Here is a 26383-nt window from a genome sequence, read left to right as displayed (position 1 = left end):
TAAACACACTGCCTGTGATCTCAAGAGTGAAACCCATAAAAAACACTAGCAATATGAGAGAATGAATATATACATGATGAGCTCAGGACTGAAATATCATGCACCCTTAAGTGGAGTTCATCTTTCTGAGAGTTTTTGAACTCATAATAAAAGTTTATTTTTATCTGAGGATGAGACTCACAGTCCATTTAAATTTCCTGCACTACTGCTTTGAATGTCACCAACTCCTGAATATATTTCTGCCCTAAAACAAATGTCTGCAAAGCTATTTCTTCTAAATAACTTCACTTGGTTTTGAATATTGGGGTCATTTATCTGAGTGTAATCCAAAGTGCCTTTAATTAAGATTTGTTAGTTGTTAAAACAGAGGACGCGCCCCCACCCCCAACCTCCATCCCAAATAATCATCCTCCAATCCACATTCGCTACCTATGACCCTATCCCCATTCTTTTGTCTCTGTGGTTCAGAACCGATTTTGATGACGCATCAACGGTCAACCAATAGGCGCTCTTCGTTAAGGGCCGTGTCCTGATGCTAGCATCAGTGAAAATTTTCCCCAGTAACGTGGGGAGGAGGAGCTAATGGCGGGGGCAGAGGGTGCACGTGGCGCCCAACGAGTTCTCAGCCTGTCACAGGGCATCACATCAGCCTGTGAGCAGGCATGCGCACTTTATACCCTCCACACCCTGCAAGAGAAAGGGAGAACGTGCAGAAAAGCAATTGCAAATGTAGCGCACTCACATTTGTTGTTGTATGTAGCATGGCACGAATCGAGCACCAAGACACTGAGGGGTCGGTTTTGTGTGACTAACCTGTCACGTTTTGCTGCACTTGACCGATGGCCAGCACACCTCTGCTGAGGAACTTGAACATTTCCACCATGTTATAATGAAGATTTTGGTTTATAAGGTTTTGTTTTGACCATCATCCAAGATTCAGTATAAAGGACAACAGAAAACTGGAGCTCAAAGACTTGGTTGTTTCCAACATACGTTCTGCATTTTTCAACATGCAGATGCATGTATTGCATAGATTTCCAACTGACTAGCGTGCTAATCTACAAAGCCACAAGTATTAGATTGCACTGGCAGACAAAGAAAAAAAAAATATAGCTGCCTCATTTAAAAAGGGAGACATTACATATGAGTGACCACATCCTGTTGCGTGCACATGACACGAGTCTGTGTTGCAGGAAATGCTGTAGCTGTGCAGCTCCCTGTGCCAACCTCACAGCGGTTTGTACACTGCCGCCACCATTTTAATTTCAGAAGAAACTGTGCCAAGAACAATTGATTTTTCTACATGTTAAAATATTCACAGCTTTATTAAGTCAATACGAAAATAAAGTGATACATTCATAAAAACAAAAGGGACTCGTGAGATTTGTTTGGATTAAAGTTCTGCACAACCATGCATTTCAGTAAAGTCTGCACTAAAATTTGTACATCCCAGAAGGGTTCTTAGCCAGGGTGCTAATCAAGGTAGTCGCACACAGGACTTCACAAAGTATTGTTAAAACAGTGAAATCACAACCAGAAAAAAAAAAGTAGAGTTTAGTCCCTTTGCATATCCACTGTAACATGTACATGTTTCTTTAGTTCTGTGCAAATATTCACTTAATCTCAGACACCTGGCAGATACAATTTTATAAACACAGATCAGCCACAACATTCAAACCACTGGCAGGTGAAAGGATTAACATCATTTCGATCATATGTTTACAGTGTTACGTTCTGACTTGGCTCCTAGTTTTAATAACATTGTTGAAGGCCAAACGCGCTACCTCATATTAATGGCACCCCCCCCCCACAGCAGCAGACTCCCCCCAGCAGAGCGATGTGCTCCGACGTGCCGCAAAAACTCTTGGGGACAACTTAACGAACACAAGGTGGAACGAGCATCAGACACAGAATCCACATCCAGCCACTGTGGTTTCAGCAACATGAGGAGAACCTACCTACAAAACTTTAAAATGTTGTGGCCAATTGGTGTATAGACATCTGTGTATAGACATAGCCCTGTGAACAGGGCTATGCAAGATTCTTTGGGTCAAAGGAAAAAAAATAATTTTAAAGCTACATTTTTAAACCCTTTTTCAACATTCTGAGCCTGTCTTCCCTTCATTACCAGGTAAACTTCACTTGCAGTTAGCGTTCCCTTAAAAAGGCATTACTGTTCATATCATTAAATTCCTTTTGAACAAGCTTGTTTCACAGTTTAGGTTTCTCTGCTTTTTATAGCTCAGAACAGCACTGACAGCATTCTGCAAGCATCTAACCTGGTAATAACTAATAGTCAGATACAATTAGCTGTCAAGGTTTTGATCACCCACCCAAACCAGTCTACAGAAAAGAGTCCAAACATGACCCAGAGTGACCCATCCCGATAAATCCTGAAAGTCCTGGCAACAGAAAGAGTAGAAAACACTCAGTGCCCGGTCAGAAAGTTTTGCACGTGGTAAGTGAGGGATCCCAGAAATTCAAAGTGTGATTATGACTGTGAGGTGAGAAAAGTTCGGTCCCCAGAAACACTGCTGTGTCTCGACTTCTACTTCCTCGCTCCACCGCCATCACTTGTCATTGGTTCATCCATTATTTCGACGAATGGCACCGGCAGTCGAGCCTCTTCAGGGTGCAGGCTGGGCATTCACCTTCTCCGTCATCTGTTTGGCACTGTAGTAAGACAAACTCAGGCCCATGATGGCCAGCATCATGGCTATCTGGTTGACAGTACGGTCTTGTGGCTGCGCCTGCACCTGACCTGCTACTTGCCTCTGCAGAGAAGGGGAAAAGGGTCAGAGAGCAGTGGACAAAAAAACTTCATACTTTAAAAAAAAAAAAAAAAAGCCCAACATCTGCAACTTCAGTTCCACAGCTCTGTGCCATGTGACCCAATGTTCAGAAACGGTGATTAAAAATTTACAAGACTAAGAGATTTTAGTCAAAGAGGAACAAGAAGTAAAAAGGAACTATACCAGGAATGAAAATACTAGGAAGTGATGCCTACATTGGATGGTGTGTACTGTAAACAGCTTCTGAATGTACAGCCACCTCCAAGATCATTTGAATTCCTATACGGCTTTGGAAATTTAAAATTCCCTCACTCGTTAAAAAGAATATACGTGGCAAGATGTGGCCTCCAGTAAGAGGACAAAGCCCACAAATAGCATTTGTTTTCAGAGCTAGCTGTAACTTTTTAGCAGTTCATAGTCATTATCATTTCTGATATAGAAACAAGGCTTTGTTTCCAAATTAGCGCACATAAGCAAACACAAAATGTCCACAGCTAACGAGACGTACGAACTGACACAAGTGACGCGTGGATTATGCCGACCGCGGGTGGAACAAAAGGAGCCGAGAGTATATGGTATCACAATGATTAGTGTCACCCCTAATTACGTATGTTTGTGTTGAAAGCAGATTGTGGGTCACTGAGCCCCTCGTCTAAAGCGAATGTAAATGCTTATGTAAGCATGAAATAAAGACGATATGAATACTGGGTGACCAAAGGGAGGATAAAGGTGAAGTCCCATTAAGCTTGCACAAGAGGGTTTTTGAAAGGATTTAAAAAGCCACATTACTCCTGCAGATGGCTCAGTGGATGGAGATCAGTGTGAAAGCATCTATCAATAATATGTTCATTAATAAAGTGACAGAACATAAAGTTCATACCTGGAGGAGACGGAAGTATCCAGGTGTCAGCCTGCCCAGTCTGATGATCATGTCTGCTAACTGGGTGTGAGGTGGGTTAAAGCTGATGCAAGAGCTGGGCTGGTTCAAGACCTACGGAGAAGTAAATTTGAAATATTAATACATAAAAAACAACAAGAACAGGATTTCCATTTGTGTTTTGAGAGTCTGGGATTAATCGACTTTTAGAAAAGCACGAGATAACCAAAGATCTGAATTTCAAAATGAGATGTAGCTGCCAAAAGATGGAGAGTAGAAGATTGGCTTGCGAAAAAAGCTAAAGCATCTGATCCATGCGTGAGGAAGGTACATCCTCTGCCTGAAGCCATGGTACAAAAAACGCTCATATGTACAGAGAAGCGCTTTCTTTGTGCTTAAATCCATCGTTTCACATCTGGAATCCTCTTTGATTTGCCCATCTTTTTTTTTTGCACAGATTTTTTTCATATTTTGCTTTCTACCAGGAATGCCCCTCAGCACCACCTCTTTATTAAATTATGATGTTTGGACCAGAGCAACAGTGCCTCTATTCAAGCTGCATCAGAAACAGACGCAACAAAGAGAAAGACAGTCTCGTTCATTCACATATGGACAATCCCATATGTGACAGATGCGAGGGCTGGTTTAAAACAAACTGGATACTAATAGTTGAACAAAGACATTTAAAAAAAGTAAATAAAAATATATTTTTTTAAAAACGTAACTTGAGAAATAAAAATAAAATACACCAGAAAGGGAAAAGACTCTACAAAGTGGAGTAAGGCGTAAGGATATGAGACGGTTAGACATTAGGTCATCTAAAAAATAAATAAATAAATAAAATAAAAAAATCCCACCTCAGCATAATGATGCACAAAAAGGTTTGACTTACAACAAGCAAACCAACAAGTGTTTGCTTCATAAAGAAACAGCAAAGTGACTTTTCTCTGAGATGCATCTGCGCTGCAGGCTGTGGGAATTTTAAGGAAAGGGATTGTGGAGAAGGCAAGACATTCAGTATGTGAAGGATTAATGCGCCAACCTGGTTGGAGTTACACCCCTTGGGAAAGGAAAAAAGGAAAATATAATCCAAGCTTTAAGAGTTGGTCCTTGTGTCTTATAAAAACCCCTTTGGAGGGGGGTTCTCACCTTTCCAAAAAACAACGTCGAGAATCTCACTCCAACTGGCCAGCGGGACCTTCTACTTCTCAGCTTAAAAACCCATAACAGATGCCAAACCGTGATGAACTTGAACTATAGAGAGCTTCTGCACCGCGCTCCGCCTTTTTATACAGCCCCTGCCCAACCAGATCTTCAGGCTCGCCTACGAGCACACGCCCCCTTTCCAACACAGACTCACCGCTGTCACACCGCATTACTCTCAGTGGGTTGCTTTCCCCCAAAAAACCCTCACACACCCCTTCCACAGCCTTTCCAAAACAAGAACTGCCGGACAGGATTAGCTCACTTAGTCAACAAAACGTAAAGAGAATAGTAGCAAATTGAAAGACAGCAAAACAGTTCCATCTCAGAGGTCACATGTCAAAGTTTAGTTTGTTAAATAACCAGCTTGCTGTGGATATTTAATCTCCAATTAGGGCAAATATTAAATGTCATAGACCTCCGGAAGGCCCATCAAGAAGCTCCTAGCAGTGCAGGTTGGAAACTTGGGACATAATTTCCTCTTATTAACGTTTGTTAATTTAAGTGTGTTTTAATTTCCTGCTGTGACTGTTTGCGTTACATAATTTTCTCATTTCACCAAGAACACAGTTGTTTACAATCATGTAGCCTCTGACATGAGAGTACACGACATTAATTTTAAGGGTTTAAATTTCCAGTATTAATTAACCTTTGCTTTAACACCTTTCTTAATGACTAATTTCAATCACTGCTGCAATTTCAATTGAGATTTCCAAACTGATCCGATGAGGATATTCTGCTGAATTTCCATTCATTCCCAGGAACTCAAATGTTTGCATCTTGTCATTCACAGACACACACACTCATATACATGTATTGCTTGTACATGGGAAAGAATCTTAAGACACAAGGAGCTTCCGAGCGTAGATAAGCAGCTGAGTCAGAGTTTAGGAGTGGTTTGCTACATGCACTTCATCTGTGAAGTATTCATGTTTGTTTGAAGTCTTAACGATTAATAGGGTGTTTCCCGGTTTCATGTCACTTCTGACCACGTTTCAAAAATACCAAACAGAATCAGATAGTGACTTTGAGGCATGTTGACACGAGAGTATTTAGTGCATTCATGGACATCCTATCTTGATGTGTTCCCTATTGGCCTCAGTCTAATTAGTAGACCCAAAAAATGCAATACAATGCACAAAAGAAATCTCCCCTTTCGAACAGTAAAAGCTGGGGGGGGGGAAAAAACGTGAAGAGGTTGACTCCATCGTTTCATGCTTCCCACAAATATCGGTACTAAAACCTGAACGGTGTCAGTCTGGATTAGTGTCACACATTCACCAGGACCAGCAAACATTTGCTGGGTACACTGTGTACTTTATTCTAAACAGCCAATGAAATCCCGTAGACTCTCCTTTCTTCCCGTCTTGGTCCCGCCTCATGTCACAATTTAGTGCCCACTGGAGCTCAATCCCCCCCCAGCAGCAGGGGATCTACTGTGAGTGAGCGAAACATATGAAAGGGACGGAGGTAGATGTGTGGCACAACTGTCGACCAAGTCAAAATCTCCTGACATGCAACAGCAGCTCAGGACTGAATGCTCAACGCGACTGTGATCAAGCAGTTGAACCACTCTATTGTCTGGTCATCCACTACATTCATCACTATGGCATGAGTATATTGTTGACATGCCTGTGTGGATTTGCTGAACAAGATCCTGTGTGATGGAACAACTGGAAACATCTAAAAGAAGCTTAAAGCTTTCACAAATGTTTAATTACAAAAAAAAAAAAAAGGATTTTTGGTTTTGTGTGTTATTCACAAAAAATTAAAAAATCCTTTGTTTAAATCTAAAAGTGAATGTCCCTTTCAAAGAAACACCAGGAAAATAGTGTAAAAGGGAAGGGTGAGTGGATTTTCCAGCTTCTATACTGTCCAAGTACAAAATGTACACAATATACACATGCCAGGACTCCAGCAAGACCAGGACTCAACAAAAATGTCAGTCTCTGCTGGCCCTGCACACAAACTGACAGCATAAAAAGAACAGCATAAAAAAAAAACCCACACTGTACAGTGAATTGAATTTAAATTACCCCCCCAGTTTAGATTACAATTTCTTTTGTAACATTTTTATCCAAAGTCTTCACCCTTATTCATGCTCATGAGTTTGTTAGATACAAAACTGTCCTTCTAGGCGTTTTAAATGTCACACTGCTCATCAGGCGCTGCTTCATGAGCAAGTTTTTGTTTTCATAAGACGCTGACAACTTTTTTTTGTTTTTCTTTTTTGGAAAAAAAAAAATCATCTGCAATAAGGTGCCACAACAAACTCAGTCAACTTTCTAACTTCAGACAATGTTAATTAGCCCACTATCTCAGGTAATAATCAGCTGTTTGCTTTGGCGATGTTTCTTCGCTCCGTGTTTGTGAACACGTGGTGAAAAGTCAAAAACGCATCTGAATTAAGTTTGCGCGAATTAAAAGTGCCAAACAGCTTTACCGACACAGCGCGGCGATTGCAGTTGTTATGTCACAAAGTGATCGTCGTGGACGCTTGTTCATCATCAGCGCTTATGTCTTTACCTTTTTCCTCTTTTAAAAGTATGGACTGGAGATCGGCGTGCTCACCTGCAGCTGTGCGGGGGGTTTGCGCAGTACGGGGAGAGTCAGCCTGCGTGTGTTTTTATAAATTGCGCACTGTGGGCATTTTATAAAGTCTATAGGAAGCCGGGACGTGGTCGGTATGGAAGGGGGTGGGGCACTGTGAGACAGACAATGTGCACGTGAAATGCACAGACCCCCACGTTTAGGAGGAATGGGCTCGTCCGCTATATGTGCGCTCGTATTTAGCGCTGGAACATTTTGTCTTTGCGATTTATGGATTTGTTTTATGTAACAGCAAAACAGACTGTAGGTACCCGGACATGCCATGTGTAGCATACGCTTCGGGGTATTTTTAGGTTTGAACACTAAACAAACGGAGAGGCTGTAGTAATATATAGGCTGGCTGGTATTAAATTTGTGAAGTAAAGCATAAAAATGTCTATATGCTCAACATCCCTCATATTTAAATTATTTTTGAAAGAACAAAAAATATGACTTTGTAGATTTTTTTAAGTGTTTGTTGTCCATACCGTATATGACATTTGCAAAATGTTTAGAAATCAGACTGACGTAAAGTTGTTTTGATTGTTTAATGACAGTCATCTTCACTACATGCTGGTTTCATTGCATGTTTTTGTCAGATTAAAACATCTACTTCAGCTTTTGTGATTAGTGTGAAATTTGCTTTTTTGGCAGTGAGAATCTGAACAAGTTTGGATTAAAAGTTTCTTTTTGACTCTGAACAATCACATTGATATCAGGTCAAACACTTAAAAGATCTCTAAACTGGGTACTTTTTGCCATGTAGGTGGACTGAAAATGTAGGTGCTTTTGTTGACATTATGGGTGAAAAATGACCTAAAACACTACAAATGAGGGCATTCAGGAGAGTCATCATATCTAATTTTGATGGCCTTATATCTTGTCACATGAAATATGCATAACCCTTAGAAGAATGTTGGAAACATTTTAGAGATAAGTTGTCTTGATTTGTCTTCATCTGGTACTCAGTGTTTCTCAAACTATAGAGCAGGCCCTACAGAGCCGCTGTAGGTTTTATATGGAGTGATATGAAGTCAAATGAATATGACTTTTGAAGAAACTTTTGCCAAAAAAGGTGGAGGGGTGCTTTTTTTTTTCTTTTGCATTAATGATGGATAAAAATTTGGGGGTTTGGGGACTGAATGCTTTTCTGTGTTTGAAGTGGGACATACAGGAAAACCTTTGAAAACCACTGAGGTAGAGAAGGGAAATAAGTCTGATGAGATAATTAGTTCAGAACTAAATCAGCTTTAACATGAAAGCCTGTCTTTTACTGACTGTAGTTAATCACTGAGTCATTTTGGTTAACACAGTCGGATATTTTTTTATGTTACATTATTTTACAATAATGTCATTATTTCACATTATTGGACATAATTAAACTGTAACTTTCTTTCTGTTATGTTAGTGTTTGCAGTGTAGAAGGTGATAAAGTTAAGAAGGATTCAGTTGCATTTGGATTTGAACCAGTGATTTGAATAAATGACCTCCTGTGCGAGGTGGCTGGGGTCACGAGCATTCCTTACCTGGGAGAGAAAGCACACGTCGAGTTACCATGTAATTTAAATCAGTAAGCTATTAATTTACTTCAGCTGCAGGAAAACTTCATTCTCCATCTTTTTGTGTCATATGTGCTCTGGAGCAGAAAAATTGTGGGCTTATCTCATTAAATTTGATTTATAACTTTAAAATGCTGCGGCATGGTTAAATATACCTGTGGTTTCCATTGTGTTTTTAATCATCTTCAGTTGCAGTTTAATAAGTGTCGCCCTCTTGTCTAACCCCTTATCCTAGGTGATTTGTTGCAGCCCACTCTGCTGTCTGTGCTGCCCACTTACATAGTTTTCAAGGCATCATCCAGGCATTAACACAGGAGTGACATAACAGTTAAGTGATGTGACATATGTGGTTACCTAACAGTGTAGGGAGGCCATTATATATATGACCACATATGATCCCAACAAGCAGGATGGAGGGTTTTTTCCTGCATTAACACATTCATTGCATTTTATCTGCTGAAAACAATTTTGTATATTTGGTGATAAATAGGCAAACTACCAAAGGAGACGTAATTAAGAGATAACTAATGGACTTCTTGTTGGCCCGGCTTCCTGCAGATCCATGTGGTTTACAGTGCACACTGTCGTTTTGTGGCATCTAACCTACAGTGGCTTGCAAAAGTATTCTGAACAGCCACAAACATGAATCAATTTTATTGGAATTCCTCATGAAAGAGTAGTACACATGAGAAGTAGAACAAAATCATACATGATTCCAAACATTTTTTACAAATAAATAACTGCAAAGTGGGGTGTGCGTAATTACTCAGCCCCCTGAGTCAATAATAATAATAATAATAATAATAATAATAATAATAATCAGATGAGGTGGACAGCGTTTGTGAACAGCAGTTTTCAGATCTTGCCACAGATTCTCGATTAGATTTAGATCTGGACTTTGACTGGGCCAGTCTAACACATGGAACTCCATTGTTGCCCTGGCTTTATGTTTAGGGTCGTTGTCCTGCTGGAAGGTGAACCTCCGCCCCAGTCTCAAGTCTTTTGCAGACTCCAAGAGGTTTTCTTCCAAGATTGCCCTGTATTTGGCTCCATCCATCTTCCCATCAACTCTGACCAGCTTCCCTGTCCCTGCTGAAGAGAAGCACCTGCTGAAGAGATGCTGCCACCACCATATTTGACAGTGGGGATGGTGTGTTCAGAGTGATGTGCAGTGTTAGTTTTCTGCCAAACATAGCGTTTTGCATTTTGGCCAAAAAGTTCCATTTTGGTCTCACCTGACCAGAGCACCTTCTTCCACATGTTTGCTGTGTCCCCCACATGGCTTGTGGCAAACTGCAAACGGGACTTCTTATGGTTTTCTTTTAACAATGGCTTTCTTCTTGCCAGTCTTCCATAAAGGCCAACTTTGTGCAGTGTATGACTAATAGTTGTCCTATGGACAGATTCCCCCACCTGAGCTGTAGATCTCTGCAGCTCGTCCAGAGTCACCATGGGCCTCTTGGCTGCATTTCTGATCAGCGCTCTCCTTGTTCGGCCTGTGAGCTTAGGTGGACGGCCTTGTCTTGGTAGGTTTACAGTTGTGCCATACTCCTTCCATTTCTGAATGATCGCTTGAACAGTGCTCCGTGGGATGTTCAAGGCTTGGGAAATCTTTTTGTAGCCTAAGCCTGCTTTAAATTTCTCAATAACTTAATCCCTGACCTGTCTGGTGTGTTCTTTGGCCTTCATGGTGGTGTTGCTCCCAATATTCTCTTAGACAACCTCTGAGGCCGTCACAGAGCTGCTGTATTTGTACTGACATTAGATTACACACAGGTGCACTCTATTTAGTCATTAGCACTCATCAGGCAATGTCTATGGGCAACTGACTGCACTCAGACCAAAGGGGGCTGAATAATTACGCACACCCCACTTTGCAGTTATTTATTTGTAAAAAATGTTTGGAATCATGTATGATTTTTGTTCCACTTCTCACATGTGCACCACTTTGTATTGGTCTTTCACGTGGAATTCTAATTCCAATGAAATTGATTCATGTTTGTGGCTGAAATGTGACAAAATGTGGGAAAGTTCAAGGGGGCCAAATACTTTTGCAAGTCACTGTAACACAGCATATCTCTTTAGAGAAGATGACTAAAATAATAATAATAAATTGATGCATGGCATAAACATTAATACACCGCATAGGATGTAGATGAGCAGCCTTCCATTTTCCATGAAAACATCTGTCTCTCAGATCAAAAGCCAGTAATTTGTACAGATTTGTATTCAACAATGAATACTGAGCATTACTCTGAAAAGTGTGGTAATCCTGTTACACATATTTTTGTAATAATTGAAACTAATAAAATCAACTGTACTTTTGCCTTGCTCTATATTGCTTGTTGAGAATGAAAGAAAGAAAAAGAAAGAAAGATTAAACCTGCACCATATCTGAATATTATTATCATTTGCTGCTTTGTCTGTATAGAAGCACTAATACACTAGCCTAAAAAAAGGGATGACATCCTCAGAGATACGTCAGCACCCTCAATAATGCGTCATGTTTGACCGAGTTTCAGGAGCTGTATAGGCCAAAGGAGAGGGAGACCCCCGCAGGAACAACGATATGCACCTCATCTCTCTGTGGTGATGTGGCACTGACTCCTGCTGGTGCTATGGAGCAAAGACAGTGATGAGGATATCCAGAGGTGTAAACCCCTGAAGCATCAACATCCAGTAGTTATGTTATGTTATGTAAAATATTCCAATTGAAGTGAAAATTAAAACTCACTCCAATACAAAATGTGGAAGAGCAAAGAACAAGCTAAAAACAAACAAAATTAAAAGGTACTTTTAAGGTTAAAGGTAAATGCAATAATTTCATAAATGAATCTGACTATACACTGATTATTTTTGTTTATCGGACTTAAGTGGCAAATTTTGTATTCTTTAAGTTTATGTAGTTTTTAGGTGACAGTAATATACAGTTGTGTTTAAGGTGGTGATCAAATGTGGCATTTGTTCATTTAGTGTATAGCTTTAAGGCGTTGCAGGCTTTTGTGAGATAACTTCCACTTGAATAAAATATTTTTCTAGCGCTCTACATTAATGATTGCTCAAGTTACCAATAAACATTTACACGTCACACTTTGCGTATTTTAATGGTTAATGCAATGAGATCACCTTGTCTTAAGGTTTATTTTTTCTCTCGTTATAGTGCTAACAAGTTTAAATATACCCAAAACAGGTACAAAAAAAAACACTAGCAGCTGCTTAAAATTTCATTTACATGACAACCTTAAATAAATATTTAAAACCTTTAAGTGCCAGTCCTTGGGTGATAATTTAGTAACAAGTTATATTAAATTACAAATTATACCAGTAACATTTCCACATAGAGAAGTGTGAAAATTAACTAGCCTGTTGAAAATAGAAAGCCAAGCCTAACAGCAATACCCGAGCAGTCACAAGTAGGGACGAGACCCCATGGATGTAAACTAAAATGGATGTCCTGCCAAAATGGTGGAGCCTGCAGTTTGTTTATGATGAAACCTTTTCAAGGTCGCTGCATCACCTTTTCAAACGTCGTGTCGCAGCATTTCCATTTTTCTGCTCCTTCATCGAGGATTTCCATTTCAACAGTGACCCCAAAAAGGACATTTTGAAAATTTTTATTCAAGAACATTAAGATCAACCATTGGAGTCAGAAAAGCAGAAAACAGAAACATAACTTAACAGAAGTTTTTATCAGATGACTGGGTTCACATCAGCCATTTTTTGGGACGCATCAAACTTAAACATTTTTTTTGACCTAATAACAGTATTCTTTTTTTTGTCTGTGGCATTTTACATCAACATACAATGTTTTTAAAACATTTGGAAAGCAATAATTTTATTAGTTCAACATTAAACTACAAGGAGATAAGCGGCAAATTCATATTCTCCTGCAAGATTTTATGCTTTAGCTGCCTTATGTTTACAATTAGATTCAAAATCCAACTTGTTGGAAAAGCTGTTACATCTGTTGTTTAGAAGTTTAAAACAAATCTGGATTAGACAAACTAAAAAATGCCACGACTACAGGATATGGACGGTATCCGTTTTTAAAATTGATATAAAATGGATATGAATGTGAAAACAAAATTTTGTTACATCAAGTGCAAGCCAAAAACAAAACTATAAATGACATTTGTAATATAAAACTTGGTAAAAAATACTTATTTAAAACTGTACAATCACCAAGTACACAGAGTGAGCACATCAACCACTATTCATTTGGCTTCAGTGGCTTCAGCCTTGGGCTCCTGCGGACAGAAAAACAAAAAACACGCCAACAGCAATGTCAACTGCATTGTTTTAGTCACATGACAACTTATTCTTCATTTTATTGATTATATTAAAAGGAGTCCTTGCAACACTTATCCATTATGAGAACAAATAAAACAATAACTGCCTCACAGGTTTCCAGAACTCATACACATCATTTTTTTAATATCTAGTTCCTTTTTTACTCATTTAATCTTCTTCTTTTTATTTTTTCAAATTTACCTTTGCACTAAACTCATGAACAATTAAAGCAAATAAGTTAAGATAACATATAAAAAGGAGAAACGACCTGGAAAATATAAGAACATCTGTTTGATGTAACATTTATTAATTTGCAGTGTAACAGAAACAAACCTCAGCCTTGGTGCTCCCATTCTCAGCGGGTTTGGCTTTCTTTGTTTTGGGTGCCCTCTAGAAAATAAAATGATAGTAACAAATTAATCACAGAAATGAATCAAGCAAACATGTGGCAAACATCTTACAGAGCTGTTCCCCCATAGTAAGCGTGCAAGATTTTGGTTCAATACCTTTGCAACAGCCTTTTTCTTAGCCTCCACTGCTGCAGGTTTCGGTTTCTACAAGACAAGAAAGAAGATATTTAAATCAGTTTGAGATAACAGAATATAGATCCGTGAAATCCTAGGTAATAAAAGCTTATTACAAGTTAATAAACTTCTTGATCATGGGCTACATCCTCATGTCACATTAGGTAAGATTGTAAGAGAACCTTTAATATATTCTTAAAAAATGTAAAATTAAAATTTAATACACACATGATAGACTACTTCAATTTCAATTTAAAGTGGTTGCTTCTCACAAAAAATAGTGAACATTTAACAAAAACGACAGGATACTGCACATTAAATATACTGAGTACATCTAAAAATGCTTAATTGTGTTTAAAAAGAACTTACTAATGCCAGCCGTGCAGAGGTTCTCTTAGGCTGTAGAGCCACAAGGAAGTGAAAGTTAAAACAAACAGTGTCTTATTTTGCATCAATATTAATAGCTTTGTTTATACATGACCTTTAAAGAGTATGCAATTGCAAAAAGTAAGTTAAAACAAAAGCAAAAAAAAAGAGATGAAAATGGGAGTAGAGTTTGAATAAATATATTAACTAAGTACAACACTCATCATCCTAAATAAGGGCACAAAATATATTATATCAGTGGCAAAAAACATACAAACGATACATCAAAAACAAGCATTTACCCACAAATTCTAAATGCAACTGCTGCATCAACACAATATAAAAATATATTCATTTTAGACAAACCTCAGAGGAAGCAGGTGCCTGTAAGACAAGGAAGGGGAAAACATTACAAACTGAAAAGTAAAACTACATAATAATAATAATAAATACAGATTTAAATAGCACAAAACGTTTTTTTTTCTGTGTGCACTATTTTACATTGTTTTAATATAAAAATGTTCACAGAAGATCTAATATATATTACATTTTTTTAAACACTGCTCTTGATTTTTCAAGTTCACAAAGAGCTTTCCCGCGCATATTTGAATTCAAATTTGGGCAGTCCTGTCACCATGACACCGCCTTGGCGCCCTGACAGCTTCCTTTGTTTTGTATCAGTGCGCGCCTACAGACAGCTGTTGGGAAACTGATAAGATTACTACTTTACTAATCTGTACCTACGACAAATGGAGCTCAACGAATGCCTGGAGAGGTTTCAAGGAAGACAAAAAAAAAAAAAAAAAATCACGGATGAGACTGAGATTTTCATCGAAAAACACCCCAAACAATCCTGTTGTGATAATTTAATTTTAAATCGTTAAATATGCATTTTTTAAATAGTATGGCCACTCACTGCACCATAAATTAATGCATTCAAAATACGACAAAGCGCACACAAATGTGCAAAAAAAAAAAAAAAATCTTATTTTTGTATTTATACGTTTTTTCCTGCTGCGCAATTGCAAACTGCAATCTAATCGCGTTTGACGTTTTTAATAAATATTTACTACTGTTAACAAACCCATTTCAAACGACGATGCAAGAACCAGGCTGGCACATATTATTCAAAACCTGAGCGGAAAAAAATAATAATCGCCACCTCCCCTCCCCCAACTCCTTCCTCAAATTTGCAGCCTGCGTTCGAGCTTATTTTGATTGCTTGATAACGGCGCGGTTCATATTTATCTTCATTAATTCGGATCCCAAGTTATGCATTCAAGCATCGACGCGCAGGTTGAGAAAAAGAATAAAGAAAAACAGTCACTGTCCATATCGAAAGTTTGTTACTGCGTTTACAACAGCAAGATTTGTGCCCTGCCTACTGCCAAAGAGAGGGGGGGAAAAAAAGATGGTGTCAGAAATTTTGCACAACGCAATGTCAACGGCTGGACTAACCAGAGTTTGGCGCTGGAAGACAAAAAATTTACAAAAATACACGCAACTGTGCGCGTTTAACTCATAAGAATAATTTTAAACCATGAGCAAAAATTTCAACTTTTGTTTTCGACGAGTGGGAGGATGCTTGCGCTCCTCTCCACTGTCAGACCGCCATTGCTAAAACGCTTGTTAGGGATGATGACGTTCTTCTTAAGCAGAAATATCAGGCGCAGTCTTGTGTTAACTTAATGCTACGAAAACGATTCCAGTGCACAGACTTAAATTAAATTTAAATTCATGTTTTTTTTTACCTTTGCTTTGCCCATGTTCTCAGCGGGAAACGAAGAAAAATGTCAGGAAAATACAGGTGCGAAAATGGCTTTTTTCGAAGCGATAACAGACGCCAACCAAGCGCTCACAGCGGAAAATGGCGAATGTATAATGCAAACGAATGTTCTTGTAGTTTATACACTGAAATATAAGAACGAAACCGGTTTGAACCAGTTTTGTGTTTCGAATCTCGCCATTGGATAGAAAGGCGTCACGTGGGTTGGAGGCGCCTCCCATTTGTTAAAAAGGCAGACGGCAACTTGAAGGAATACGGATTATAGTCGCGGGGTGGCGCTGTATGAACGACTGATTCGTTCTGCTGTAACCGAAAAAATAAATACGCAGATAATGGCGCGTCAAAGTCGTTGCACCTTTTCTCACCGTCTATCGGATAAACTGAACAATTTTTGCTCACAAAGTCCGCCAGAACCAAATTTTATGGTGTATCTAATATCCCCGCGTTGCAACTGACCAATCACGTTGTTTGATGTCATAGCTTTGAGGCAAAAGACGGTCGCGGGTGAAGATTAGACTATGGTGCTTTCTGTCAGCTTGTGGTGGATGAATGTCTATTTGGCTTGGGCATGTAAGACTGTAATTTTAGCCCTGTGTAAAACCAAAAATCAACATTTAGTCATTATTATTATTACCTGAGGGATTGAGGGTCAAACCAAGCGTTGTGTGAAGAAATACTAATACAGACATATACAATTTGTAACTGGTAGATGTTTAGTGGATTTTAAGCTATCTGACTATATATTAAATAGCTAAAAGTAGGATACCTATTCAACACTAAAATACTGTTCATATGTCTGTGCATTAGTAGTAATATTCCAGAATATTCCAGTACTGTATGCCTGATGAGTAGTATAAATTCATGCTTATACCTATGTATGTGTATATAAGCATATTTTTGTGGGGCAGTATGTTTATAGTATGGTGTTTCTAGTTCTACCAAAGTTTATTAATTCTTCTGTCAGTGTATAGATGATGCAAGTTAAATAAAATTGGTTCCTAGAAGTGTTTCCTCTGGAGGGCCAAGATCCAAATATGATGATTTGATGAAGAGATGTCTTGCATTTGAGTTTGTGATTTAAAGACTGTGGACTTCTTGGATAAAATTGGGACATTTTTTCTTCAATTTTTTCCCAAATAAACAAAACCCAACAAACATCCAGCTGGAAAAAAGTAAAAGTGGTTCTTTGCTTGTGTTATACCACCAACTGAGATGCAGAATAGCAATTACAAGCAGTTATTTAAATTTTTGCAATACATAGCGTATTAGTAGTTGATAAGCTTTAAGGCTCAATACTTCCAACAGGTAGCAGCAGAAATTATATAGGTACAGTTTTATGTGCTGAAAGTCATCTACTTGCAAAAACGACTCGTTAATCCAATAAAACACCATCACCAGTTTCCCCCCTGAGAGTCCATATATATCAGCAGCATGGACCACACACATATTTTTTGCTGCACAAGTTAAGACAACAGATAACCATATTTTGGAAGCCAAATGGAGACAAAAGCTTAGACTTGTAGTATGTAAGTACAAAACAGAGAATTTCACATCATTTAATAATCATATCTGACATACAGTAATCATTTTATTTTGTTCCAGAAAGCTGGTCAAAATATAGTTATGTAATCAAAAATCACAGTCAACAAACAACACTTTATGCTTCAACAACAATTTAAAAGTTCTGTGGACGAATGTTTTGGAACCGAAACACAGGATCCGTGGCTTTCACTCGCATAAAATGACCTTCCGTTCAACGGCATGCATTTAACTGACAGTTTATACGATGATTTAACTACATCTTGACCAGTCATTTCCACCTATTAGAGTTTTTAAATCTACAATCATAAATAGCAGGATTATTCTACAGCCCCATAGGGGTAAAACTGCCCTCTTATATGAATCAGCAACAAAATAAAACCGCTCCCAGTTACTGCTTGCTCTTCCCTTTTCCACAGAAGCCCTTTTGGGAAGAGGACATAGGAGAGGCTTCGTCCCCGCTTCAGAGAATTTGTTCTTCTATGTATTCTTAGGCCAACAAGGATTCACTGCATAAGTCAGAAAAGAAAGAGTCTCTTTTGTGCTTCAGTGCTTCTAGGAAGTCTCGAACTCGTTCTTCCCGGCAGGAAGTGTAGTGTAGTAGCGCCTCTTGTCTTCTCTGGCTATCGACGGGCTTTCCATTGCTGTGATGCTGCAAGAGCTCTGCTACACAAGCACGATCTGCTTCTAGCTGCTGCAGAGCCTGATGCTCTCGATGGAGGTCTCTAGCTTTCTGTAATAACAAACACACCAAATTAGACATACATTTAAATATATACATAGATACAGGAGTTACTTTAATCTTTCTCTGCCTGTTTAATAACACTGTTTCACAAAGTAACACTGATCTACATTAATTGCTACAGTTAACAAGTGATGAACCTGCAACTCACACAGCCAAAACATAAGCCCTTTTCAGATATGGGATGCATAACACAGCTGCTTATTGCTGCTTATGATTCTCCAAAACAATTAACCAAGTGCCAGCGTGTCACCATCTAGTATACTCATAGTGCTTGTCCAAAAGCTCTGATAAATGGAGGGTTTCATCAGAAAAATTGCAACCTCTGTGCCAAATCAAACATGGGGATCTTTCCATTGTAGTGATCCCTTTGGGGTGGGCGGAACAGCTGGAAGTTCTGTTCCAAAGAACTCACAAAAATGCAGGGAAGACATGCACCGTATCCATGCCCCGTGTCTCACTTGCTTCCCTGTGTTTGCACTTATACTTGAACATATTTGCCAACAAGTCCATACACCTCTTTAAGCCACTGATACTGACACATTTATTCCTATTAAGTTAAATAAATATTTGTTCTCTTTATTGTTCTTTGCTGCGGCCTTTGAGTCAGTCATAACAGCGACCAGGGTGCAACATGGAGCTGACACAGTCAGCTGCCATCACATTAATGAAAAGCAGAGCATGGCCGACAGTGGGTGACAGGGGTCATAACTACAGTAGTACCCAAACAGCTAAGTCCAATTAGGTTCAAAACCAAAAGATCGGTATGGTTCAGTTATATTAGACATCTGAAAGTACATTTTTGTGCTGCTTCTAAATAATATTATTCTAGTTATACAGGACCTTTAGTCACATTTAGATCCTTCCCAGCAAGGAAATAAAGGAGGCCAAAAATAACAAACATGATGACCCCAAAAACACACCGTATTCTTCGACTGCCTCACTCTACACAGCCCTTCCAACTCTGGGGACAAAAAGCTATGGAGTATTCAAACTAAACACGAAAAACTGACACATACTGTTGAGACTGCACTTCTTTTTTCTTATAGTGAGTTTCACTGATCTAGCCTACTTCGGATCAAAGTGGGCTGTATGTGGCCCACAATGTAAAATGAGTTTGACATCCCTGGTCTAAACAAATAAACTCCTTTCTCATGTTCGTTCCCTCTTTCTTACGTGCACACATGCTTTTGAAAATCACTCTGGGAGAGCACATTTGTTTGTTTAACTGGGGCAGTTCTTGGAAGCTGTGACTCAGGGTTCCCTCACATTATAGATTCATCACTAAATGCAGATTTTCATGGAGATAGCTTTAATTGGGAAAAGACTGAAATTCCATGAGTGAACCTGAACTAGTTACTTAACCTAACATGAGTGATGACTCTTGTCAAATGCGCTCGGACACACCGCGTGGCTCACACAGTGTGAGTAAACCCTAATTCTGTCTCAGTATTATCCTTACCTGGATGGATTTGTGATTTAATTGATACTGCAGAATGGCTTCACACAGGTTCCAGAATGAGTACTCTGGCCACAGAACGGACTGAAATACTAGGCAGGAGTGAGAGGTCTGCAGAAAGAGCACACACGAAAACCAATACAAGTTTACAGGGTATCTGAGAAAAAACTGGAAGAACAAAATAAAGCTTTTACAATTTGTGCTGTAACCCAGTCATTAGGTTAATACTGTCTTTCAGTGATTGCACCCCCAAACTGGAAGGGAAACTTTAAGCTTTAAGGAATGTAGAAAGAAAATCTTACGTGCAAATAAATCACTAAAGATATATATAGAAAGATAAGTCAGAGGAGATACAAAGAATTCTCTCGGAGTCAGTTTCAGCTGTTCAAGACTATTTTTTTTTTTCCTTGTAAAACCCAAGACTTACCATCCCTGATGGTCACTAGATAAAAACACTGATAGTGAATTAAATATAAACTGTAACTGCACTCATACAATGAAACACTCATCACAGATTGGTTTCTTTTGGCATCAGACAGTTTTGCTGGATTATTTTCACAGACAGCTTTGAAGGTTAACATCATGAATGACCAATACATCCTGCAAAACAAGTCCAACCACCAGTGTTACTCTGTTCTTAATTCACAAAAAAAACATTACTCATCAAGCCCTTTCCTGCGATAAAAGGGGTTGGAATAAAACACATGTTTATTAAAAGGTCAGAAATTAAATAAAGTAGTACATCTCAATACTTGAGCAGTATTCAGATTTTCGTTTGGAGCCAGGAAAAACCCAGCTCCTAAATCATCATGATCCCTAAAGACTCAACCAAGCATAAATCGAAATCCTACTTTGCTGTTTTCATAGTTTCATAGAAAAACAGCCCTATCTTCAGGGGTAAATCAATTCAAGTTTATATATGCAGCACCAGCTGGCAACAACAGTCATTTCAATGGGCTTTATATTGCAACATTCACAAATTGGGGACATCCTGACTGGAATTGTTCAAACAAACAATTCCTATGCAAATTATTGCAAATGACTAATTTGTAAGAACTCTTGAGCATTTGAAATAAAGGCCAGGATGGCCTGTAAGTGGCTAAAACATTTGGATTAAGTGAATGCTTTACAGGTAGTAAGTAACTGCAGTCACCTTAGAGCCCTGTGGTACGGAGCCAAATAAATTGATCATATTTAAAATTTTAAAATGAATTATAACAACAACACCTCACTGAAGAGCTGAGGGGAGATTGGATAGTTTATATGATGTAAGTGTTAGAGTTCCTTAGAGATCAATAGGAGAGAATCAGTCTAAATGAAGATGAGGTTTGTGGGAAATGCGGTCCCAATCAAAAGTTTAAGACCATTTGAAAAATGGCTAAAATATCATATTTTGCATGGTTGGATCTTAACAAAGTTCCAAGTAGAGCTTCAACATACAATGAGAAGAAATGGGAGTGAGACAAAACATTTTTTTTAAGCATGCAACTAATTGAAAACAGCGATTAAACTGAAACAGGCTGTTTTACAGCTGATCACAAGTTTAGGACCACAACTTCAAAAAACAAAAAACAAAAACCACACAACCAAAAAACATAAACGACCTCAAAACAGAAATCAAAGTTCCAAATATGAACTCAGCAATGAGTAGCTTCACCGTTATTATTGATTAATGCAAAAATTTGTTGCGGTATGCTTGATGCAAGTGTTTTCATCCAAAACACCTCTTGTCACGGCAGTAATGTTGGAAACCATCGGGATCATCTTCCACTTGACCTTTGCGTTTCATAACCCTCAGGATCATTGAAGAAATTCCAAATGACTGTCTTACTGCATCCCACCTTAGCAGCAATGGCGCACTGTGAGAGACCCTGCTTATGCAGTTCAACAACTTGACCACGTTCAAAAAGGGAAAGGGTTCTTTTTGCCTTTGCCATCAGAACGTGACGACAGTGTGACTACCTCACAGAAAATGACAATGAATCCTCATTTTTGCACAGATTTGGCCTTTTAAAGGCATGTGGTCCTAAACTTTTGATCAACTGTAAAACAGCCTGTTTCATTTTAAGCGTTGTTTTCAATCATTTGCATGCTCAAAAAAAATGTTGTGTCTCACTCCCATTTCTTCTTGTTGCATATTGAAGCTCTACTTGGAACCTTGTTAAGAACTAACCATGCAAAACATGATTTTTTGCCATTTTTCAAGTGGTATTAAACTTTTGATTGGGACCGTGTTTGGTGAACTTTATTAGCTGTTGATGACACCTATCTCACTCTCACCTGCCAAAGAAGGAAGTCGCTGAGGCGCACCTCTCCAGAGGTGCGGATGAGCAAATCAGGATTTGGTGAGTTATTGCTGTACAGACACTCACTTAGCAATGCCTCCGACACATCACTACACATCACAGAAACACAAACAGCTTGTTAACACAATGGCTCTCCAGGACACCTTTCTACAGAGTATTTAACAAAGGAAGACAAGATGAACTCATTGCTGTTTCGTTTACCTTCCTTTGATCAGGCCTTGCTCTACTCCCCATGCCATTTCCCTGACTGCATTGGTGATTTCATATCTTGATGTGTAGGCAAAACACACATTGACAAAACACCTACAAAACAAGAATTTGTGGTGCTGTGGTCACTTCTAATGTACAGGATATCATGCACATTGAAAAACACAAGCTACTAAGCATACTTATTGTGATTCCTGGTTGTGAACACGGCTTTGGCAATAAGCTGTTGAAGGTCAAGTGGCAGCATATTCAAGTCGCCCAGCACTCGGATACAAACGCCATGTTTCTCTAGATTTTCACTGCAAAACAAAACCGACAGACATTTATAGGAAAAGCATGAAGATGAACAGGATATACAGAAAGACTACTCAGGATCCTGAAACTTGTCTGTCTGGATTTTCTACCCAGAAAAACACAAAGGAGACTCCGGAGAATTTTGAGTACTCAGTGTGTACAGTGGACTTGAAAGAGTCTGCTGTCCAGCACTGTGCAAAAGTGGTTTGTCATAAGGATGTCAATCGTTCGAAAAATAATAACCTTGTATCATAAACAGCCAGCAGCCTCATAAACAAATTTGTCCAAATTTTGATAGACATAATACAACATCCAATAGAAGGGGATTTTTTTTTTTTACAGTGTTAAATTCTTTAGACAGGTTACTCAGATTTAAAAAAAAAGGAGCAAAACATGGCATTTGAACAAGTGAGCTACTTATACCACAGTCTTGTGTGCAACAAATACAGACTAAAGGGCAATATTAAGCAATGGATTAGTCAACAAGCTCTTTGTTTTATTTCTCCAAAGTGAAGAAATAAGTCAGCTGTAAAATATTTCATACTTGTGTGGAAACATAGAGAAATGGCTTGCAGACTAACAGGCCTCCACCTTAGCTTGAAAATGTATCTGCAGCAGTCATCAGCTGCTTAATAAATAAATAGTACATGCACCACAATGACCACAGAGTAAAATGAAAAGAGAATCCACGTTAGTTGACTAGTCTGAGCTTGACATACTGCACTACAGTGAAAAAGTAAGCACTATTGAAGAGACCAGTGGAAATAACAGACTCCCTTGCTTCCTCTTGGCCATCCCACCATTAGCACACTGCATCTGACTCAGTGTCTGATGCATTGCATTAGTAAATGTTTCTGTGTCAACACTGTTGTTGTGTCTGTCTGAACCAAAAGTAACAAACAAACAAATAACAACAGATTTCCATCCAAGCCCACCCTAAAGGTGAACTCCAAGGATCTCGTGCCTCTGCTGGAAACAGGTCGTCAAAACTGGTTTAAAATTGTTTTCTCATGTACAGACCCTCATTTACTTTAACTTCAGATTTATGCTTGAGCGCTGCAAGTCACTCTTTCTAAACTTTACTTTAAGGAAGCAATGAATCATATGATGTACAAACTGTGACCACAAGCAAAGTGGAAAACTCAGCTCGAAACTCACTGTTCCTCCAGCAGCCTTTCAAACTTCTGCCTGGCGAGCTCCATCAAACCATCCACCTCATCTTCGGTGCGCTTGAAGTTCTCAATGCTGAAGGCATACACCGTCACCTCTGGGATGTTCAGATGCTTGCACCAACGTAGTGTCTGGTGTGGAGAAGACGAAGCATTTTGACACACATCATCAATTTGTTTCTGCCCATGTGACATGCATTTCCTATAGCCGAAACCCCCAAACTCACCTCTGCCAGCTTGTTGAAGCCCTGCATGTGTCCTTCCTGCCGTTCCATGTTTTTCTTACGTGCAAAACGTCGATTACCATCCATGATGAAGGCCACATGTTTAGGCATGGGTCCTGCCTGGACGACAACAGTCAAAAGAGTCCAAAGAAATGCAGAAGAAAAAGCATTAATGCAATCTACGGTAATCCATAAAAGACCAACACTGTCTAATGCTATGTAGATATCTGCTGATATCTTATCACAAAAATGTCACGTACAACTTTTTTTCAAAACATTTCAAATTTAAATAAAATAGCAATTTCCAGATTAAAAAAAAACCCCTCATCACCATCAACTAATATGTTTGCATTTTGAACGATAACTAATAAGTCATTCCCTGTGGCCCCCTCAGGGGTTACAGACAATAGCACCAGCTCATGCCCCTAGATATTTAATTAAGAACTATTATTATTATTATTTGTAAGCTTTTCTTTATGGTATTTTCTGAATCTTAACCTTGTCAAACAAATAAATAAATAGTTTGATGTTTTCTAAATGGCTCAGTTTGTCACTCTATTTTCCATCCAGATACTCTGAAATGACATACTTGATATTTTTGTTAAGGCACACATATTTGGTATACATATATGCATTCTTATAATTCTCAGATTCCCTTTCTTATATTTTGCACACCTCTGTTGCTTGTGAAGCCTGCACACAAGAATTTCACTCGTATGCGCTGTACCAGTGTACCAGCACATGTGATGTGACAATAAAAGTGATTTGATTTGAGTCACAGAAAGGCAGAAGACCGACAAAAGCGAGGCTGGAAAAGACAGTCAACTTATAACGTACAGCTTACCTTTAGGATATTGGCAGAAATCTTTTCAAGCAGGGACAACTCGCCTTCTTTTATCCACGACATATCCGTGCTGCCGAAAGACAGAAAGGTTTATTTATAAAAAGGTGGTTGGGGGGGAATTCAATGAGCACTCCTACCGCACACACTCCCTCTTCCAGAAGAAAAAAAAAAACTTCACCAAGTTTTAGCTTTCACGAAAGGGAAGGCATCTGGTTCCCACATTAACGTCCCATTTTTTAGAAGATATTGCATTACATTTGCAGCCACTTATGGATTTCACCGTTAACTGCAAGCCCGGCTCACGAGACCTGCAGGGAACTAAACCGCCGCGAGACTGGAAAAGGACTGACGGGAGCCCTCGTTGCCCAGGAAACACATACAGTGCTTCATTCATTCAAACTACTGAAGCACGAGCTGTTCTACTCACAAACTGCGATCGTTTTATCACATTTCACATACCTTCCAACTCACAGCCTTAACGATGACGACCTCTTCCGTATTGGAGTGAAGTGACGTATGAGCGTGCTGACGACTTCCTGTCAGCAGTTAGTAGATTTTTGAATCATGCGGATGGACGCACGCTACGCTTCAATCAAAGGACTGACTGTGATTTCCTTAACTAAAGGGAAGTGGTCTTCTCAACGTTTACTGAAATAAAAACACCACAATATGAACTAAGGGATGACAAGTAAATTAAAATCTATTATTTTTAATATCTTTTTAATGTCTTTTTAAAAAAATATTAAATCGAACATAAAAAGCCAAAGACATCAATGGGGTTTGAGAGTGGGGGAGGGGGGGGGGTTGTAATATAATAATCCAATAATAAATAGGAATAAATCCAACAAACACCTGACACTGGAACTGAGAGATGCACCTTGCCCTTCAGCTGATCCACTTACTGTTCACTGAGACCTCATCAGCAATCGTGTCAGTGGAAGGGTGGCTGTCAAGAAGCCATTCTTAACGAATGGAAACAGTGAGAAAAGGCGGAGGTGTGCCATATTATATAAGAAGTGGACTGAAAATCGATGGAAACAGATGTTATGGAGCGATGAATCCAATTGTAAAATGTTTGGTTCAAATTACTGTCAGTACTGAGGAGGTCGTGAGAGCAGTACAACAGTCTGCAGCTATCTGCTGGTGCAGGCTATAGTTTTAGGCTGCATTGCAACCAGTGGTGTTGGGGATCTTGTCAAAATTGATGCAATTATGAATGCAGAAAAGTACTCTCTACTTTTGAGCCACCATGCAGTGTGGGAATATTTTGACAGAGAACAGAACAAAAAGCAGCCAACATCTTAAGAAGAGCTTCAAAATGTCCTTTAAGAAGCTTGGAGAACTATTCCTGAAGTCTACTAAAGAAATTACATGAATATTTGCCTAACAGAGTTCAGGCTGTGTTGGAAAATAAAGGTGGTCCTACCCAATTATAACTATCAGGCTCATAAACCTGTACAAACTCTTCCATTGCCTAAAGGGCTGGATTTCCATGCGTGTGTGCACATTTCAATAAATTGTTGCACTTATTTCACATTTTCATAGAAAAACATACAAATTGAGCGGTGATTCAAGACTTTCATACAATATTACAGATATAATAATACAGCTAC

General features: G+C 38.9%; 1 protein-coding gene and 2 long non-coding RNA genes across 3 annotated transcripts; all 3 read right to left on the bottom strand.

Moving 5' to 3' along the window:
• Positions 1-1187: 1187 nt before the first annotated feature.
• Positions 1188-7517, bottom strand: LOC102196062 (uncharacterized). Its single transcript, XR_311809.1, has 3 exons — positions 7444-7517; positions 3673-3783; positions 1188-2774 (listed from the first exon to the last, which is right to left on the bottom strand). It is a non-coding gene; the product is annotated as an uncharacterized LOC102196062 (long non-coding RNA).
• A 5101-nt stretch (positions 7518-12618) lies between these two features.
• On the bottom strand, positions 12619-16182 carry LOC102195882 (uncharacterized). The gene is made up of 6 exons (XR_311808.1): positions 15952-16182; positions 14567-14584; positions 14204-14233; positions 13817-13864; positions 13644-13700; positions 12619-13267 (listed from the first exon to the last, which is right to left on the bottom strand). It is a non-coding gene; the product is annotated as an uncharacterized LOC102195882 (long non-coding RNA).
• A 1345-nt stretch (positions 16183-17527) lies between these two features.
• On the bottom strand, positions 17528-25328 carry dhdds (dehydrodolichyl diphosphate synthase). The gene is made up of 9 exons (XM_005736068.1): positions 25230-25328; positions 24771-24840; positions 23930-24046; positions 23692-23834; positions 22422-22538; positions 22234-22335; positions 22007-22121; positions 19730-19837; positions 17528-18258 (listed from the first exon to the last, which is right to left on the bottom strand). Exons 2-9 carry the CDS (start codon positions 24831-24833, stop codon positions 18016-18018), a joined length of 1008 nt encoding a protein of 335 aa, XP_005736125.1. The 5' UTR covers positions 24834-24840; positions 25230-25328; the 3' UTR covers positions 17528-18015.
• Between the last annotated feature and the right edge of the window lie 1055 nt (positions 25329-26383).

This window comes from Pundamilia nyererei, unplaced genomic scaffold (genome assembly GCF_000239375.1).
Source record: "Pundamilia nyererei isolate P.nyererei 1_Seehausen unplaced genomic scaffold, PunNye1.0 scaffold00067, whole genome shotgun sequence".
NCBI classification, from domain to species: Eukaryota; Metazoa; Chordata; class Actinopteri; order Cichliformes; family Cichlidae; genus Pundamilia; species Pundamilia nyererei.
This window is presented reverse-complemented; position numbering and strand designations above follow the sequence as displayed.

Bases quoted from the DNA above. Each gene is read 5' to 3' on its own strand.
- dhdds (XM_005736068.1), bottom strand. From the start codon at position 24,833: ATGTCGTGGATAAAAGAAGGCGAGTTGTCCCTGCTTGAAAAGATTTCT. The intron at 23,835-23,929 runs GTGAGTTTGGGG...TCTCCACACCAG, and splicing joins GCTTCAACAAGCTGGCAGAG to ACACTACGTTGGTGCAAGCA. The intron at 22,122-22,233 runs GTAAACGAAACA...TGTGATGTGTAG, and splicing joins CAAGGCCTGATCAAAGGAAG to TGATGTGTCGGAGGCATTGC.